Here is a 19,660-nt window from a genome sequence, read left to right as displayed (position 1 = left end):
GGCTCAAGGTCTTAGTGTCAGGCAGAATTCTCTTTGAGGCCTGTGCCTGTCAACCAGCCACCACTCAGCTCAGTAACCACTAGATTCAATTACACTACAGGAGAGACCGGGAGAGATGATACTGAAATCATTATGGGCTAAATCCAACTTCTAGGAGGCAGCATGTGTGTGTTTGTATGAGTGTGTGTTGTTTCATAAAGACGGTGTTTGTGTTGGTTGGTTTGTGTGCATTATATGTGAATGTGGATGCTAAAGTTTAATCACAAATATCTTATGACAAGTTATTTCAAAATATATGTATTCCGCTACAAATAAAACGTGTCTATGAGGTTCCCAGAGAATGTTGCAACTGCAAAGATATTAGTCATACTTATACTGTACTGTGTAGGTGCTGCTTTAGAGCTGAGATATTTGTCTAAAACCTGGTAAACAAATTACTTTTGGATGCTGTAACCTGCTACAAACAGGGCAGAAGGCAATCAAAGATTGGATTTTCAGCTTTCAGAGTCCAACAAAAGCAAAGAAGAAAGGAATATAACAGATTCATCTATGTTCTACCTGACAGCGACAGAGGGCACATCAAATAGCAGGTGCCTCTGTTTTGCTGCCAGAGCCCACATCAACACTAAACAGCTCATTCACAGGCATAATAGGAGCTCTCAAACACCCTCTGCCAATATTATCTAAAATACGAGTGCATTTGTGTGTGTGTGTCTGTGTGTTTAGTGCGTGAAATTCTGTTATGCTGTTTAACTCAAAATTGTTTGGAGGCAGTAGTAGCCAAAAGTTGGGGGCTGAAACGATGCTGGTATGAATTCCTCTCTTCTACAAAACTGCCATCATGGTGCCTTTGAGCATCTGAGGTGCTCCAATACACATGCTTCCCAAACACACAGTCCAACCGACCATTCAAAAAAAATAATAAAACAAGGGCTGAGAGCCAAATTTTAATATGGTGAACAGTCATTTAATTAAACAAAAGTTAATTACCATTGTTTTAGGAACAAAAAACATTCTGATGAGGATTCCTTATTATGCTTCTGTTGAACAAGACCTTCCCTTCCCTAACAAACCAAACAGAAACCTTTATATGTTAGATCAGACTGAATGTTTCAATGTCTGACTTCCACCTAAGGGGGTTCCACCTTGGGCAGCCCTGTTCTATAAGATCAGCCATAGTTCATCAGAGCTTACTGTAGGTTAGAGGGGGACATTGAGATATGGCTGATAGAAAATAGAGGCTGAGGAGGGATTTGCTCACTTGCCTGACATACCTGAGAGACAGTAAACAGATAAAGTTTGGATATCTATCACTTGAAGCCTCTTGCCTGTCTGCCTGTTTACCAATACATTTAATCCATCTATGTGTCGCATTACAGCACTGGTCTGTGTTCGGCTATACAATCTTCTGTGCATCATTACTGCTATCGAAGGCAGGATTCCACTGCACTGCGTATCTAGGTAGGGATGAATGTGAGTTTTGGCGAGAGGACGAAAGAGAGATGAAATGTAATTTCTGTAATGCTATAAGTAGAGTGGCTCGACCAAAATAACACAAACTTTAACAAATATACCTTGCTAAGGTCATGGAGAACTATGGATCGATCATATCGAAACATGATCATAAATGCAAGCAAGGTGAGCGTGTATGATCCAATAATGCAATTAAAATCTGTTTTGTACAAAGCAGCATGAGAGCATGAGAAACAGGCATTTGAGGCAGAAAATACCGCAGAGAAAGAGAGAGGAGAAGCAAAAGACCACAAGTGACTAAAAGAACAACAGAAAACTGTGTTTGTGGTCAGGGGCATGGTATCAAATACACACTTGGCACAGTTAGAGAAGTTGTTAGTGTTGGCATTTGATATTATCACAGAGCACTGACTGAAAGACCGACTCCCAGTGGGGGAGTGTGAGGGTCACGCAGCTTGGGGCTGGTATGTGAGTGTTTTTGGGGGAGTTGCTCTTAAAGCCATGAATGGTCCCAGAGCTGCTCAGACTGCAGCGCTGTACACCACAGATGCACAGGTAACGCTTTAGATTACAGCCTGCACACTTGGCAAAACATTTTGAGTTTGTCAATAGAGGGCTTGCTATATCGTGGGCTACCTGTCGTGCTTAGGGAATGTGAAAAACACTTCTCAGTATGTTGTAGTCTCACTCCATCATCTCAACCAATAATGGATTTGGGTTGTGGCCCATCTGCTGTTGTATCAAAACATTATTTCTGGTGATAGTCGTCGCTCTTTGTATCCAGTCTCTGCTGCTGGCTGCCTGAGTGTGTGGATGCTGTAAATCTGGCCAGCTCATTAGCACTGACAGAGGGAATGCTAGCAGCCCACCTGCTCCCCTTCACCCTCTTTATGGCTCTACAAATTAAAACGACATTTACACACTCTCTCCCTCACTCTCCCTACTGCACCGCTCACCTTGCCACTCACATTGCTTCATCTGCTCACTGCTGAGCTGCGTCAGGCCCACCCCAATAAACCTCCTTCCCTAACCATTCTTCTGTTTCAATAACCCTTGAGCACTTTGTCTTGTTTTCTTCTGGCTTCTATCAATCTGTTTTGTGTCCTGTCACACTTTGCTTGAGTTAAATCTCATCATTTGAATCCTTTGACTTTCTGTCATCACTGCTCTTTCACTTTTACTACTCTGTCATCTATCTATCACCCTTTCCCATCTTTTTCTGTGTACTAAAGTTCAACAGGACTGTCTTGTAGCGCTGGTAATCTAACCTTTAGTTACTGTGGCATGTCCAGTGAGTGACAGCAAGATGGAGTGATGTCGCTGCATGTTTGCTTCGCCCGCCAGAGGTCGGTTAGGGTCATGGAGGTAATGAGGCCATAAAAATGCAGGGAACGAAAGTTGTGGGGAAACAAGATAAGGTGGAGAAAAGGATAGAGAAAGGAGAAACAGGGTACAATGAAAAAAGTGAACACAGCTCCAAAAACTCTCACAGGCTTTAAGTGGAAGAGGTGAAAGTCTTGGAGCTCTCTGTCTACAGATTGGACTAAGTGCTGCATTGTTATTGCAACACACACAGTCATAGAAATATGAATCAATTTTCTGTGTCTCATTTATCAAACACAATAATAAATTCACTGAGATTTGCGATCACACAAACACATTCCACCTGCATTAGTCTCACACTGTGCTCAAATACACCTGTTTTGCATATTTTATTTGGAATGTTATGTCTCATTGTTACAGGCTTCAGCTCTTTCCAATGTAAGTAAATGCAGGTGAATTAGAGCCACTGTTGCACTGGTGTTTTAAGCAACCTCATCTATTACCACGTGCCATTGCCTAAAATAAAAATGCTTAAAATTTTGTAAGCACTAGGAGGGCAGGACTGACATAAGCAGTAATTCACTGTGTGATGCAGGGGAACTAACAATATGTGAGCGAATGAGGGTCAAACACAGCTCTGTTTAATAGCTTTTCAGAGGCTAAACTGAAGCCTATTGTTTGCAGAGCTTGGAAAGTCTGTATGTGGACTATAAGTGAGTCCCACACAACTGAGCAGTGGCTGCATTGGCCTGAGAGAACCTTCCCTAGTGGGTGGTCTAAACAGCCTAGTCTAAACAGTCCTTCTTTCTCCCATTTATTTGCCTGACTTTATGGATTGGAGAGAGAAAAAGCCAGTGGCTTTGAAGATTTGGTGAAGACTCAGAAAGGGGTATGTGCTCAATATAAACACAATAAGATATGTGTATGTGTGTGTGTGTGTGTGTGTCTGCTTGTGTGTATGTGTGGATTTCAGCCCCTGTTTGAAGTCCTCCACTCCACTCTGGCAATTACTTCATATCAAGGATTAGATGAGGGAGAGGGCAAAGAGGAGAGAGAAAGATGGAGAGAAGTGAGAGCTGAGGAGGGAGGTAGCAGATTCAGAGAGAGGACAGAGAAGCTAGAGAAACTGAGAGGAGAAAAGAGATTGAGGTCTCCACTGCAGAGGGTGTTTTTTTTCCTATAACGGAGGCTGTGCACATTCTCTAAACATGAGCTAGACGAGAACTCCCCAAAATCGTGAGTAGATCACAGGTGCAGAAAAATGTAGCTATTTCCAGGACAGCAGAGACAGAAAAGCACTTTGAACAGTTGATGATCACAATAAGTTGGATCTGGCCACCATGCATTACTACTGTTAAAACTGTCATACCATTCAGGTAAATTTCATACATAGTTTCTTACAGTACCTTGTCTTAAATTCCAGGAGCAAACCTTTGCTTTCTAAGGCATACATGTGAGGAAAATGCTCTTTTGTGACTTGTCACATAATTTCTCCGCCGGCATTGTTTTTATGTTCATATAAGAAATTATATTGTAATTGTTCTACACATGATGAATTCTCATTTTATTTAAACTGTCCGCAGGGAAGGTTTGGGCCTGTTAACATCACAACCTGTGATTTCTACATTGGTTATTTTACTGCTACCTTTAAAGCAGTTATACTCAGTCTTACCTCTGGGATGTGGACTGTGTAAGGCTGCCCATGGAAGATTGGTGCATTATCGTTCACGTCTCCAATCTGGATGTTTACTGTGTCTTTGACCACCTGAGGGAGCAAACACTTTGGTAAATCTCTTCCAAAGCCACCTCCACACCTGCACACTTACTTGACAGAGTACTGTAGTTACTGAAAATGTGTATTAGCACTACCAAGCCAAGATTTAGAGTGAAGGAAAACAGGACAAGTGTGTGATAGATTACCCGCGGGGGAGAGTAGGTTGAACGTCAGTATGTTTCAGTAACTAAACTGTGTTGAGTGAGACAGGTGTCAGAATGATTTCATGTGAGAAAGAGAGAAAAAGGGTGAGAGTGAAAGCGCGAGACTGAAAGAGAGATGGATTGAGAGAGAAGGCCTCTATATGACGTGTGGTCAGACTACATCCAGGTGTCAGCATGTGTCAAAACTGTGATCACAGTGCAAATCTGCCTCTTACCTCTTGAATGTCACTCACGTAGAATTCGACCTGCATCTCTGATTTGGTCTGGTAGAGACAGAGACACGTGTCAGCACATACTTTGCATGAATGTGTAGTGCAAAAGAGCTTTGCAGAAAGGCATAACTAGATAGAAATGCTGCTCTGAACTCAAAACCCTTTCTTCTTCATCTCTCCCCACTGACAGGTATTGTGCTTTTCACTACTCTTTCATCATTCCATAATTTGCATTCCATCTCCTATTTTCAAAATTGTCCTGAGTGTCTTTTTTTTGTATATAGTGCATTTGCTTTGGTAATGTGCAAGCGTGTGCACAGTTTTTGGTGTGTGTGTTGATCTTACCTCACGGTCGAGCTGCTGTCGAAGCCACACCACGCCATTGTCTTTGTTCACTGAAAAATACCTCATTGCCTCCTCTCCTGAAACGCCATATATGAGGGGCTCTCCCTCAGGATCAACTGCCTTTAGCTGGGCCACTGATGAACCTGCCAGACAGAGTCAAAGGTCAAGGTGGCTAACAAGTTTTTTTATTGGTTATGTGACCTTGTAATGGGTCATATAAAAAGCAACACACATAAAAGGATATGTCACCCATATAAAAAACATTTCATTGCATTTGAGGCATATGTACAGGATAAAATAGCATTGAGATTATGATGTCTGAGTATCACTGTTGGATTGTTTCTGGCAATAGTTGACACTGGAGTTAGTTTAATTTAGCTTCCCACAATTGACCAGGAATGTCTTCTCTTTTAAAGGTCAGGTACCCACTAAATACTAACAAATAAGGAACAACTTGACTCATAGTAAAGAAAAAATCTTAGCAGAGCATGATGTTGGTATTGACATTTAAGCTTTAATTTTGAACCATTTGAAGGCTCATTTAATTACACAGTTCCAATGCATATTTTATCTTGTGAGTTACTTTTCATAAATGTAATCTGTAGTATTAAATGCAGATAATGCAAAGCAAACCAAAAGAGAGATAGATCACAGCTACAACATAAAGGAGGAAATGTTCCAGCAAAAAGAATTAAAGTGATATGCAAACACCAAGCTGCATTTTCATGTTAAGGATAAAGAAACACACACACACAACACATACAAACACATTAGCATGTGTAAGGGTAGAGGAACAAAGGGTTTTAATTGGAGTTGCATTGGTTCACAGGCCTCATTCATCACAGACACTAGGGTTCAGACAGGCTGGCTAATCAAACCCAGAGGTGGGGATCCATCAGCCCGACTAATCCACCATGTTGGACAGATGTGTCAAGGAGGGTAAGGCTGAGGTTAGTAGGGGAGGCATGGACGACAACATCAAGACCCCATGACCTGGAGGGACAAGGCTCATTACTAGCCAGGGTAAAACTACTTGGGCAGGGCATTGTAATGGGCCGAAGGGGAGGGTATGCTGTTATCAGTCACACATAGAAAATGTATTATTTTCTCTTTCCATTCATATTCACACACAACACACACAGAGCTGAAATGTAGACACACATTTACAGGTACGTCCAAGTTTAGATAAACTGTTGTTCTGAGGTCATTCTTTTGACCTGCATTTGTCTCTAAACCCTGACCCTCAGTTGCACAATCAAAAAGAGACAGACATTCTTGTAGTTTTACATTTAGTCATTTATTTCCATAAAGGAAGAAACAAAGATTAAAAATTAGACGCTGTCCATGGTGCTGAACTGTAGTCCTGTAGGGATGAGCTCAAAAAGTTTTAGGAGACTCACTGCTAAGAACCTTCACTTTCCTACCAACACCAACGCAATTCTGTTACTGATACCCCCTTTCTTTCTTGTTCCATTGATTCTCGCTATAAACCGTAATCTCAGTAACAAGCCTTTCCCCACTGAAGTCCAAAATTGTACTTAACAAAACTTAATACAGTGTGATAATATATCTCAATGGTTTGCTGTCACCTCACAGCAAGACGGGTTTGAGGTTTCTGGGTTTAAGTCTCAGCTCTGGTCCCTCCAATGTGTAATTTCTGTGTGTTCTCTCCATTTTTTTGTGTGGGTTTGCTAAAGTTGCTCCACTTTCCTCCCATTATCAAAAGGTCAGAAAACATGGAAAGTCTAGATTTCAGAGGTGAAAGTGACACACACACACATTCAAAACCCTTGTGACATCTCGATGTGAATTTACATATTTGTTTGTCTGTATGTTTGTTTGTGTCTCTCCGAAGCTGACCTTACGCAATGCATGTTGGGAGCACAGTAATAAATATTCAAGAGGGGAACATGGAGTGGAGAGTAAATACAAAGATTATATATGCATTCAATGAGCGCATGTACACACGTATACATACACTCATCCTCTCTCCCTCCCTGCAGGTACTCAGTCAGACGATAGAGGTGAAGCCAAACTAAATCAAGCCTGTCACTCGCACACCAAACTGCTTAACACAACGACCAATTAGGCTTCACAATCACACACCCCTCTCGTTTTATTAATACACCCCATTTTCCTATGAAAGGGTGGCAAAAATGACTAATTAATATAACGATTTATGAACCCCTCTCATTGCATCTAATGAGATTTATGCAAATTCAGCGGCTTTCAATATGAGTTATAATTTGGTCGAAGACGGTGCAAATTAAGCATTTTACCTCATAGTCATCAATAATAACAGATTTTTTTTCTCCTTCTCCTTCCGGCCCTCTCAACTGAGGAGGAATTGTCTGCTTCATGTGGGTAGACACACTCGAGTGAAGAATAACAAATGGTCATTTGAGACTAAGACTATGTATGAGAGCCACTGTCTTATGGAAGATTAACTCCTACTTTGGAACAGAGAGGTGAACTAAGAGCGACCCATTAACTATATTGGTTGGATTTTCTGCTCAGATTAAGATTAAGTACACAGTATGGGGTGCTCACATCGCTGGACTGCTAGAATATGTCCATGTCTGCTGAAGCACAGTGCCTTTGCTTTCTGATACAGATTTGGTACTGCTTGTCATGTATGAATTTACTCAAATTCCTCTTAATTTTCTCAGGTCCAATCAGGCTGGGTTTCACAGGTTGGGTTAACAGAGAAAAATGTATGTGATCCAGTAAAGAACAAATTAGGGATCAGGAGTTTTTACTTTGGCCTCAAAGATAGAAATGTCTGAGAAATGGAACAACTTTGACATTACTGTCAGCATCGACAATAAATCTGTGTTTTCTTGAATGACACAGGGCAAACATTTGCTGAGGTAGAAAAAGACAAATAGTAGAAAGTAGTAAAAAAAACTCACTCACTCACTGGAGTCCAAGGTGACACTTTACACGTCTTGTTTTTACCGACCAACAGTCCAAAGCCCAAAGATAATCAGTTTACTATGATGGCAAAGGAAAACATCTTCATATTTGACAAGCTGGTACCAGTAAATGTTTGATATTTTTGGTTGAAACCATTATTTGATTATCAAAATAGTTGCAGATTTTTTTTCAATCAATTAATTGATTAATCATTGCAGCTAGAGAAAATACAACATTTTGTTGCTTCTTATTCAGGCTACTTTAGGGTTAAGGCTTAGTTTAAGTTTACAATTAAATAAGGATTAGGTTTGGTTAAAGTCATCCTCCACTCAAAAATGTGTTTTAGTTATTGTTACTTCACTGTGTAGAATGATATATGTGCAGAGTTTGACACTAAAAGATTTAGGATTAGCATTAAGATGTAGGCACAGAGCAGTAAGGGTCAAGGTTTGGGTTAGGACACTACTGTACCAAACAGCAATGTGTGCAAACCTTCCTCGCAAGTATAGTAATACATCGTGTGTGTGTTTAGAGTATCCTTCTAGTGCTTATCTGTAACACGGTGGCACCAAGCCCTTTCCCCTGACAAATGATGCTATTTAGCAGCAAGTGATGCCAGTATTACTGTTATGAATGATACAGTGCACATTAACAGTGCCCCTCCCCTTCTCCTCCACTCTGCAACACTGCTCCCATGACAAGAGCGATGGGCTGGAAGAGCCATCTCTCTAGCTCACCTTTCTCTCTCTTATTGTCCCCCGAACCTCTTATTCTCTCTGCAAACTTAAATATTGAATCCCTACTTTTGCTTCTGTGTTCATACAGTAAGGTCAAACCAGAATGAAGCAGAGCAAACTACAACAAACCAAGGTAAGCACATTAAGCTTTCGGGGACCACACCACTTGCATACTTCATCTGACCTGGTAGATTTGGAGATACGTAGTTCCTCCTGTGAGTTAGTACGAATGTGAAACAAAGCCTACATGACTCACACTATGAGGGCAGTGTGAGTGGGACACTGAAATACATGCACAGTTTTATATTGCAGACCCTTTGGTACATACTGTATGTGGTTTTGTCAACATGCTTTAACTTTAAGGCTTCACGGTATACCTGAAAGAAATATTGGAAGCATTTAGGTTTAAAAATGTTAGAGGTGGAGAGAGGGAAATTGGTGAGGCAAAAGTGTGAAGCATGTGCGCAATAAAAGAGGCATAACAGAATGAGAATACATTTAAAAAACAGGGAAAGAGGAAAGAGCACATGAGGTTGTTGAAGAAAGTAATAGATGCACTCCATTACCATAAGCACTTCTCCCAAAGTTAGAGTAGGACTTCTGCATTAAGACAAAGCATCGTTGCTTTACTGTGACAGGGCTGAAAAACGTACTGCCATAAAACATACAAAATGACAAGGCCTGGAGAGGCAGAAGACTATAAGTGATGAGGAGGGGGAGATGAAAGTAAGAAGACTTGCTACACAGCAGCACCCTCATGTTTTACTCAGCCCAGCCTTTTAGGAAAGGCAAGGGGACCAGTGGGGGCGCTAAATCAGCCACTGGAGGACATCAATCCCTGCTGGATCAATAGGAATCGGGCGTGTTAGACGGGGATTCGGCTGGGTCCTGCCCTGGGGCCTCAGGCTTGAGAAAGAGAAGGGGCTATAGGCCAAAGCCCTGTTTATTATGTCAGTGACATCTCTAGACCTCTCGGTCATCTGAGCGCTGATTCAGTGGGACGGGCAATGTCAGGACTGCAATTTCGGGCAGGTTGAGAATTATAGCTTTGAATTTTATGGTGCACAGAAGCTTAATGGGTATATGGGCAATGTTCAGTACGCTGACTACCAAAGCAGCGGCAATCAAAAGAAAAAAAAGCCACCTCAAGACAAAGCGGAGAGATGACTGACTGTGGAGGACATGGCAGAGAGAATTTTGATCTTTACCTGCTTCTTATAAATACTTGATGGATTGTCTTGAGGCAGGGCCAGTGAGCCTCAGGGTTGAAGTCATGCAATCAGTAGGCTGATGAGTCAGTGAGATGCCACTCATGTTACCACACTGTCTATCCACTGACAAAGAGAGCCTTCAAACACATCAGCAACGCCAAGCCGAAGCCACGATGCCTCACATCAATCACTCCCATCACAAATTCACACAGGCAAATACTGTCTTCAACTAACTGGCAGCATGAGCTCATCCAGTACTGTGTCTGTATTTTGTTCCCTGCTCTTTAGTGCAGCATTCGTCACTTTATGGATTGTGAAGAGAAATTGAACTCTCTCTGTGGAGAGAAACAGTAATAGAAAGCCTTCACATCTGTCACATAGATGAGTTGTGATTATGAGACTGTGACTCTAAGCTATAATGCTGTACTCTTTTCAGTATCGGATCCATCAGGCCTAAAATAACAAGCAGAGAACTAAAGAGGAAGCAGGCAAAACAGCGTACTGCTAATCGACTGTGTGCCATTATAACAAAATAGGTCTGTTTCTTGCACATCAGTCTTGCAGAAGGTCTGTGTGTGTCTGCATGTTAGAATCACCACACTGAAAGATCTATACAGTCATAAACTGGGAGAGAACATGGGTCACACATGCAGAAATGCCATTATACTTTTGTTGAAATGAGAAATAGGAAAGTAGAATTTGTTGTGAAACTGTGCAAACGCAAAAATAAAAGCACTGTATTCAATCTTTTAAATGATAAAAACTGAGGTGGGTGTGAACTTTAAGTCATACATAAAACAGTAGAACTATATTGAAGTACTGCACTCAAACCAGTGTGAGACCCCAGCTGTTTCAGTCAGTCTGGCTCATATAAGCACTTTGAGGGTAATTTACGAGTCAGATTCCATCAGGGTTTTTAAGTCACCATTTCAGGCTCATCCTTTTAAGTGATCTCTTGGGGGCACCTGCATTAACTCGCACCCTCACCTCCAGTCAAACACACAATAAATTAAACTTTCTTTTCTTTCATTGGAAATATAATGGAAATGAGTTGAAATCTACTAATCGCCACTTTCTTTGCCATCAGTGCTGTGTGCTGCGTTAATGTCTAGAGATCCAGGTTCCTTCTGGGAAGCCAGCTTGACATGGAAATAAACCGAGCAGATCTACTCGGAATGACAATAGTGTGATGGCCAGAAACTGAGTGCTTGGACCTCTATTTCCATACAAAGAGAGGTGTATGTGTTCAGGGGGCATCTTTAATAGGAGAGAAGAGGGTGCATGCAGATAGTTTATTTGCCTGTAGGATGAAGTCAGGCATGGAGAGTGACAGTAAAGGCTTTTCCCCAGGGAGGTCAATTAGAAAGCTTGCAATAAAAAAAGATGGAAAGAAAGAAAAAGCCCACTGATAATGTTTGCAAGCCTTTGTGCCATGAAAAAACATTCTCAAATCAACACAACCGCTGCAGACGAGCACAATTTACTTATTAAATAATAGGTGCAAATTAGAACTGGAGTTCTTCAAAGGAATTTATATTTGTCTGCTAGAAAAAGCTAATTTATCACAGAGAAATCCTTACATTTTAATAGCTCCTTTGAAACAAGACATTTACCATATTCTATCTCATTTTCCTCTCATTTACCCTTTCTCTATTTTTCACTGCCCTTCTTTCCTTTGTGTGTGTGTGTATGTGTTTGCGTGTGCACAAAGCGCGCGTGTGTGTGTGTGTGTGTGTGTGTTTGTGACATCAATAACCGTGATGGCGAACAGAGCCGAAGACAAATAGTGCCCAGAGTCTGGCTTTAAGTGACTCCTGTGTTTCAACAACACACACCATGAGAGTCCTTGGGAGCTGGTGTATTAATCCAACAGATTTATGACTAAATCTGTCACGGATGAGAGGAGAATACCCTCTGCCTTTCCCTTAGCCATTCCTGAGAGACATGAACACCTTCCAAACCACACATCCTAAATGCGTGTGTGTACACAGCTTTTAAGCTACCAGACTATACATATTCAGACAACATATGCACATTTATCGTGTGTGAAAGACATAAAGGAAAACAAAGATTAGCACACCTAGATGTAAGTACATGAGCATAAAACATCTCCTGAAGGTCATCTGGTATAAATTATAAGTTATACTGTCAAAAAAAAGATAAGTTTCACTGTTTAAAAAAAGCGAAGGGGCTACCACATCTTTTGTCCAGCCACCCTCTTGTGAAAGTGGGTGAAGGTGCGAGCAGTGTGTGTACTGTGCAGATGCATGGCACTCTTCAATAGAAACTAGGCTACGGCTTATGATACAGCTTAAAACGCTCGAATGGGAGGAGTAAAATGTTGAAAACAATGGTTTATGTACCTGTGCATTAACCTTGTGAAAAAAGAAGAAAGCAAAGATTGCAGTCGGTTTTGTTTTATTCTCCCAGGCTTGCAGAGAGGAGGCATCAAGGGAATTTTAAGAAGCTGTACAACGATGAATGTCATCAAAAACTAGTAAAAGGCAAAGTTTAAAGACAAAGTTGAATAACTCACATACTTTTGAGACTTTTAGGCACTAATGCCAATATTGCAGTATAAATTTTGGGTTGGATGAATCACATTAGCGCATTTGGTTATTAGAATATATTTGATGTTGCTGCTGTCCACATTAATCATACATTGGAAGCGATTCAGCTCAGTCTAAAATGAACAGGAGAGGATGAAGAATGTGATTGGATGTCCAGCCCAGGATCGGCTTTCTAATGCACCCAAATGGTGAAATGATGAAAACACTGAGTGACAAGGCTGTGACTAACCAATCACATTGCAAAAGTCGGAGGACAGTGAAGGACATTAGTGGGCAGTCATCCCACGCATTGGTGAGGAGAGGCAGACCTGTCACTACAAATTCACACACAGCTCCGTTCACTCTGCGATCACACAGGAAAGCTCTTTGCTCTGGCTATTTTCTATTCCATCCCATCACAGTCTTGCTGTTCCCCCACTCCACCACTCTCCATGCAATTCTCCCTTTTGTTTTTGTCATCCTCTCGTCACACTCCGTCCTGCTTGTGGAGGCCAGACAGAGGGACGCAGGCAGCATTGATAGGAGTGGACAGTTGGCTGTGTGCTACTGAGGGTTCTGGAGTGACGGCTGAGTCAAGTCGAGTCAAGTCAGTTTTATTTATATAGCACCAAATCATAGCAGAAGTTATCTCAGGGCACTTTTCATACAGAACAGGTCTAGACCGCACTGTTTAGAGGTCTGTTGTTGTCACAAAAGCAAACACCCGCCCGAAACACACATGCATCCACCCAAAACTGCACCACTCCTGCCAACATGCCAGCATGTCCATCAGCACTGGCATTTTGTAACGCCTGCCAAATCCTTTCCCTTTTGTTTTCCGTCTTTCTGTCTTGCTCTTTTCATTCAGTTTTGCTGCTCACCTCAATTTTTAATTCTGTTCTTATTCTGTTATTTACCATTCTTTTTCACCCTGCCCACTCTCCCTCTCTCCTCCTGGCCCTCTGCTGACCTCACCAGGGCTGACTATTACCCGAGAGTGAGCTAAATCATGGTCGCGTAATGGAACATGCCACCTTTATTGTGAGGCCACATACACATAAACACAGTCACACTGAAACAAAAGCCTCTCCCTTTTGGCCTTTCCCCCTTTTCTCTCCCGTTTACATGTTTATCATTTGGCCCATGTGTTACTGAAATATAAAGCTGATGTTGTGTCTGTCAGCCCTGCGGAAGTGGATGGGGATGCTGGGGAATGGCAGGCACCGGGGCCAAGAATGAGGCTGTGGCAACTCAGAGTTGACCTCCAGCCCTGGCTGTCATTGGCTGGGAGAGTGTGGAGTATAGCCTCAGAAAACAAGGGCTGCTTTTCTTGACAAACATAGCTATAATGAACATGTGAAGATTGTGAGAATTAGCGGAGGTTTCCCCTGGACAAGGAATCTATAGTGCATGGATGAGCACTAAAAACAGCAGCACCCAATCGAATAATTTGTCACCCTCGTTGATAGAGCTGTAGTCAACCAAAGAAAATCGACTGAAATCGTACATAATCGATTAGTCGATGGGGGTGGGGGGCGGTATGTGTGTAACGGGACAGAATGCGAGTGCACAGTGAACTTACATTTCTCCGTTTTGCCTCTTCAGGTTAGGTTAACCTATTGTTGCTAACTTTGGAGCTAACCCCATTCACTTTTCCAGCACTTGGGGAAACAACAGACGTGACCTTTTTAGCATTTATTAACTGTTACACTTTACACTGTACTTTTCATTTATGGCCAGACTGAGAACTTACCACTAACCTTTTCCTCTGCTCCGCTCGCATCCACCGTCACTTTCCTGCCGCTCTTTCCCGCTCGCTACGCAAACATACTAAGCACTGCCCTATTCCTAAACGGAGTTACGTTACCGATATTTAGCGTTAGTTTTGGCATTAAAAAACATCTTTTGGCCTGGCGGGGGTTCGTTGATATTATTACAGGGGAAACGCAGATTCAGTAAACATTCACTACATTGAGTAAACGTTGAGTAAAAGTTGGGCACAGTAGGACCCAGCAGTCTCCATTACGTTGGGCGAGTTCAATGTTGTGAAAACAACGGGGGTGTTTTGAATACACCCCCGATAAAATATAGCCAAGCAAAATCTAACAATTAAGTTTGTCTCCCAGGTCTTCCAAAGCCAGTCTGATATAACTACTCACCTACCAAATGGCAGACACTGTGGCTGAATGCTGAGAGCAATGTGGAAGTGCTTCAAAGGTAGAATTAGTGATCCCAACGTTATAAAAGCGTTGCCTCATGGAGGATAGTTTGGCTCATCACAGGATGAAAAGCAATAGCTATTTTCTGTTTATGTGCCCAGTGAATCTGCATGTGCAATATCAGGGTCCTGGTACTGGCACAAGTGACTTCAATACAGTCGTTATTATTGTCATCAGTTCCACCGGTGTTTTGGATCATTTGGGTTAAAGGCCCCACTCATCCACAGTATACTCTCACAGGTGTTTTCACTTCTGTCTGATTAGATCTCTCCCCAGAACTGGGTGGGTGTGCACAGATTGTGCTTGATTGATATCTCCCTCACTCTCCTGCTGCACTGTTAAGGTGGGACCTTATATACCTTTATCATTCTTATTGGTATCTTGGGTTTGGTAACCCCACATAACGCACAGCATAGCTATGCCTAATCAAACAGACTAACTAAAAACAGCTGTGTGAGTGTGGAGGGCCCCCTTTCTTGATGATGTGTGTCTTCTTATACTTATTGAGGTAAGACATGGTTATTTTCTCTAGTAATATTGAAAACAATGTAAATATGATGAGGTTTCAGTCCCTATAAACTAGTGGAAGGGTGGACTGAATTTAACAAACTCTGCAAGTAGCATTTAGTTTATCACCTTGAATATTCTCACTTTGCATTATCAAATAGTCATTTTTAAATAAACTCTAACTCTCTGTTGTTCTTAAAGCATCACTTGTTCCTGTGATGTTGTGCTTAGGTTTATTTTTTGAACTTTTTAGGCAAGTGAAAAATAGCACTGGCCACTTTTGATTTATTTGAATTGACAGGAAGAACCCTACTGTTTCTACAGCCAATTCTCAAGTAACAGATGTAGCTTCACACCAGAAAATGAAAAACACATACTACACCAAATGGTTGGTATAATCTAATTTCTATGGCAAACGTAAATGACAACTGACATTCAGCTTTATCATGAAAATTGACTTGGCTACCTTGGGGGGGGGGGGGGGGGGGGCAAAGTTCACTAATCCAACAGCAAGATTCAAGCAGATAAACATTAGCGTCAAGCCCTTGCTGCTGCTTTTTTGCCTTCCATTTTAACAGATAACTTAGTTGTGGCGTGCAGGCTTAATGATGTTCACAGGAATATATTTGTAAGTGTTTTCTCACCAGTCCATATGGTGTAGTAGTTGTAGAACTGCACTGTGCTACGTGCCATACTACCATGTCTGATCCTGGTCTGGTCCACCTCAGCTCAGTATAGCTGACTGACTGGCCGGGCCAGGCCACAGCCAGCTGGACTTTGTCTGTATGGACAGAGACTCCAGTGCATCTCTTCCTCATCTCTCTCTCCCTCTCGCTCTGTTATGTCCATCTGCTATGAAGCCCCTCTCACCCTCATCTCCCCCTTTGCCAATATCTATTCCCGTCTCTCCATGTGTATCAATTTTACTTTCACATCCACACTTCCATCCAGCTCCCCATTCCTTCGCCCTACCTTTCCTTGAGTACATTCCTCTCCCTCTCCCTTTTTCCTCCTACCTTCCCTTTTCTACCTCCCATCTTTTCTCCCCTCTTCCCTTCTTCTCTTGATATTCCTTATCCCATCTCTGTCCCTTTCTTTTGCATTCTCATCACTTGTCTTTTTCTTCTGTTATCAGAGGTGACTCACTATTTCCTCATGAGACAGACAGGTGATGGCAGGAAGAGAGAGAGACAAGGAGACCCATAGAGAGAGGTAAAGAGAGAGAGTACAGACAGAGAGGCAGTAAGGGTAGGGTGGTCACTGTCCGAAAAACTCTGCTGAAAATGTGCTGAAGCTAACTACCAGAAGACTGCAATGCAGACATGCCAGAGTCAATAGTGTGTGTGTGTGTGTGTGTGTGTGTGTGTGTGTGTGTGTGTGTGTGTGTGTCCAGATTGTTTGCTACACTGGTGCCTAAATCTGATGTCCGGCTGCCGCCATTACAGCTTTTTTCATCCCGTAACACGCCACACTTGTTTTATGGATTATAAATGAACTCATTATCTGTAGCGCTCATTAGCTTCAGGTCCTAATTAGCCAAAATTAATATTGTTTCCTGACAAAGACATTGGCACCAGCAAATTGGCAATTGACCTCCTTGGTCAATCTGGAGAGAGGGACAGAGTGATGGGGGAAGCATAAAAAACAGGGAAGGTGAGTAGGAGAGCTGGGCAATTACAGATGCTCTGCTTGATCAGTTTTGGACTCATTTTTCCATCCCTCTCTCTCGCTCCCTCTTGCACTGTCCTACACAAACTCTCTCCTCCCTCCAAAAAACAGCTCCTTAAGCAGACAAGCTGCACCGGCAAAGAACCATGACAGGTTTGGGTTAGAAATGAGCAGTACAATACACGTAACTAGGTATTATGTATGGTAAGTGTATGAGTGTATGTATGCGTGAATGCAGGAAACAGTGGAAGATGAACAGTTGAAAAAAAAAACACATCATCTCACACACACAATGGCAGACAGCAGAAATGCCTTGGATTTGTTAGCAACTGGAACTTCTCACCGGAGACAAACTACTGCACAGAAAAACAAATAGGAGAGAAAAGGAGACAAAGAACAAAAATGTGAACTGGGCAGAGAGAGAGAGAGAGAGAGAAAGGCAGATATGACAGACAAGTCTGCCCTATTTCTTTAAAAAATGATCTTTGCTTCTAAAGAGGCCTGTTAAATGTCAAACACCTTCTCTGCTGTGAGATAAGAGAATTCAATTATACAGCACTCTCTCCAGCTCACCATCCCACTAGTGTGCAAAACTGCACACATAAACACATATGAATGCACAAACAACACATACACGCCTTCTCAGACTATAACTGTGCCTACTGTTAACATGCACAGATTTAGAAGACTGACACATACTTACGTATCAAAAGACAGCAAGTGCAAACGCCAAACTGACAACACATGTATCTGCACTGAAAAGGCCACAGTTACATCACCTTGCACTAATGGCGACATACCGAGAGCATAATGAGAGTGTATCCATGGTGAGAGAGAGTAAATAAGTGAGTGGGATCATTCTCAACCAGTGGAGAGGACAAAGAGAAGGAGATACCACTAAACAAAAGCAACCAGATTTGAGCCACAGACTGGTCTATAAATGGGGCGCATAGAGTGCAGGCACCCCACTTGTCAATTAATCCTATCTGGCACCAGCATGCTGGCCTTTATGAGAACAAATGTCAGCTTTCAAGACTAGCACGAGATAACCTTTCTTCATAGAATGCACACCAGCCTCAGACGACCAACGTTGATATTATACTGCAGGTGCCTGATATAAGCTGATCCAGCATGTCATCCGAACAATAATTCAAAGGTTCTGGAAATGATTGGGCTTTGTTGTAACTAAAACATACTAATATTTAGAGAGACCATTCTGTTATTGCCAAAAGTTAGATCTCTGCAGTTGTTAATTTAAAGGAAAAGAAGAACATATTCAGCTTGTCTTGTGTGTCTTGTTTTGTACAAATTAGTAAATGGGTTGCATGTGAAGCGGCTGGCAACAAGGTTGTGCAGAATATGGTGATTAAAGTGCTCTAAACACAGATTCATTCTCTCAGCAGGAAATCATTTTCCAAGTATTATTCATGATATTATGCACACTCCGGTAAGAGATTTTTTTAGCTTTGAAATCATCTCTAATTAGACCTGTTACCCTCTCATTTTCAAAGACCATTAGGAGTTTTTCATAATATTTCATTTTCCATTCATTTTTGATAACTTCTTACATTTTCTCTGTGATTGGAAAAATAAGTAACAAGTAATAAATAAATAAACTCTTTGAAGAATTGAGACCTGTGTAACAATCAAAAAGCAACAATAAATTTGCACTTGAGTCATGATGCTAAATGGAGTTATTATAATTGAGGTTCAGAAACAAGAGCACAACAGCACACCCAATTCAATCACCTGTGTCTACCTATTTGGGCGTACTTAACCCCTTTCTCTCTTGTTTGTCTCAGTCCTCACCTTCGTTTGGTTCGTTCTCAGAAATACCACTATCTAGTTGCAATAGTTTTTTCTCGCTTACCTTAACCACGGACAACGAAGTGGTCCTCAACAGTTCAGACAGTGACCTGTTTGACAATCAATCCATTGTGGCCTCCTGATCCCTGCAGCCAGTCACTCAGCCATCCCGCCTGTGCTCCATGATCCATGTTCTTCCGCAAAGTACTGTCCATAACTCTTGATTCAGCAGTACCAACGAGATACCTTCTTCACCACCGCATCATTCACATGGAGGCCGTTATCATCATTGCTCCTTGGAGAAAAGATACTCCTTCAGACGCTGCAGCCAGGATCCAGACGCTCCACATGCATACTACGCAGACTACACCTTTGTATCGACTTTCAAAAAGTATCTCAGCAAGCTGTTTTGATGCTTCGCTTCACCACGCCAAAAATCACTTGACCCCCCCAAACGAGGCCTCGTTACACCACATTCATACTCGCTGTACTTCTCAATCTGCCACGATACCTAAAAACAGATATAAATTCTGTTTCAAAGTGATCTGATTTATTAATATATAATTTATACTTAAAACTTAATTCAGCCATGCAAGTGTAATACCTATAGCTGCCCAGCAGATGTTGCCATTCTGACTGTATCAAATGCTTCGAAACAGTGAACAATTTTCAATGCAATTGCTTTATATCGATTCATACAGTTCATACCATCAGCAAGCCACTCCATTTCCTACTGGCATGTCTCCGTTCCTATCC

At 41.9% G+C, this 19,660-nt stretch overlaps 1 protein-coding gene across 10 annotated transcripts in view; it reads right to left on the bottom strand.

The window, feature by feature from the left end:
* cdh23 (cadherin-related 23) overlaps positions 1-19,660 on the bottom strand; it is a 186,439-nt gene that overhangs the window by 122,620 nt on the left and 44,159 nt on the right. For all 10 annotated transcript variants that reach the window (XM_042433443.1, XM_042433447.1, XM_042433446.1 and 7 more), the window contains 3 exons: positions 5,292-5,434; positions 4,950-4,997; positions 4,469-4,561 (listed from right to left, as the gene is read on the bottom strand). In XM_042433443.1, the coding sequence (XP_042289377.1) occupies positions 4,469-4,561; positions 4,950-4,997; positions 5,292-5,434 (284 nt within the window). The remainder of the gene's footprint in view (positions 1-4,468; positions 4,562-4,949; positions 4,998-5,291; positions 5,435-19,660) is intronic.

The sequence above is a fragment of the Thunnus maccoyii genome, chromosome 14, assembly GCF_910596095.1.
Source record: "Thunnus maccoyii chromosome 14, fThuMac1.1, whole genome shotgun sequence".
Lineage (NCBI taxonomy): Eukaryota > Metazoa > Chordata > Actinopteri > Scombriformes > Scombridae > Thunnus > Thunnus maccoyii.
Note: the sequence above shows the minus strand (reverse complement) of the source record. Positions and strands in the feature narration are given on the sequence as shown.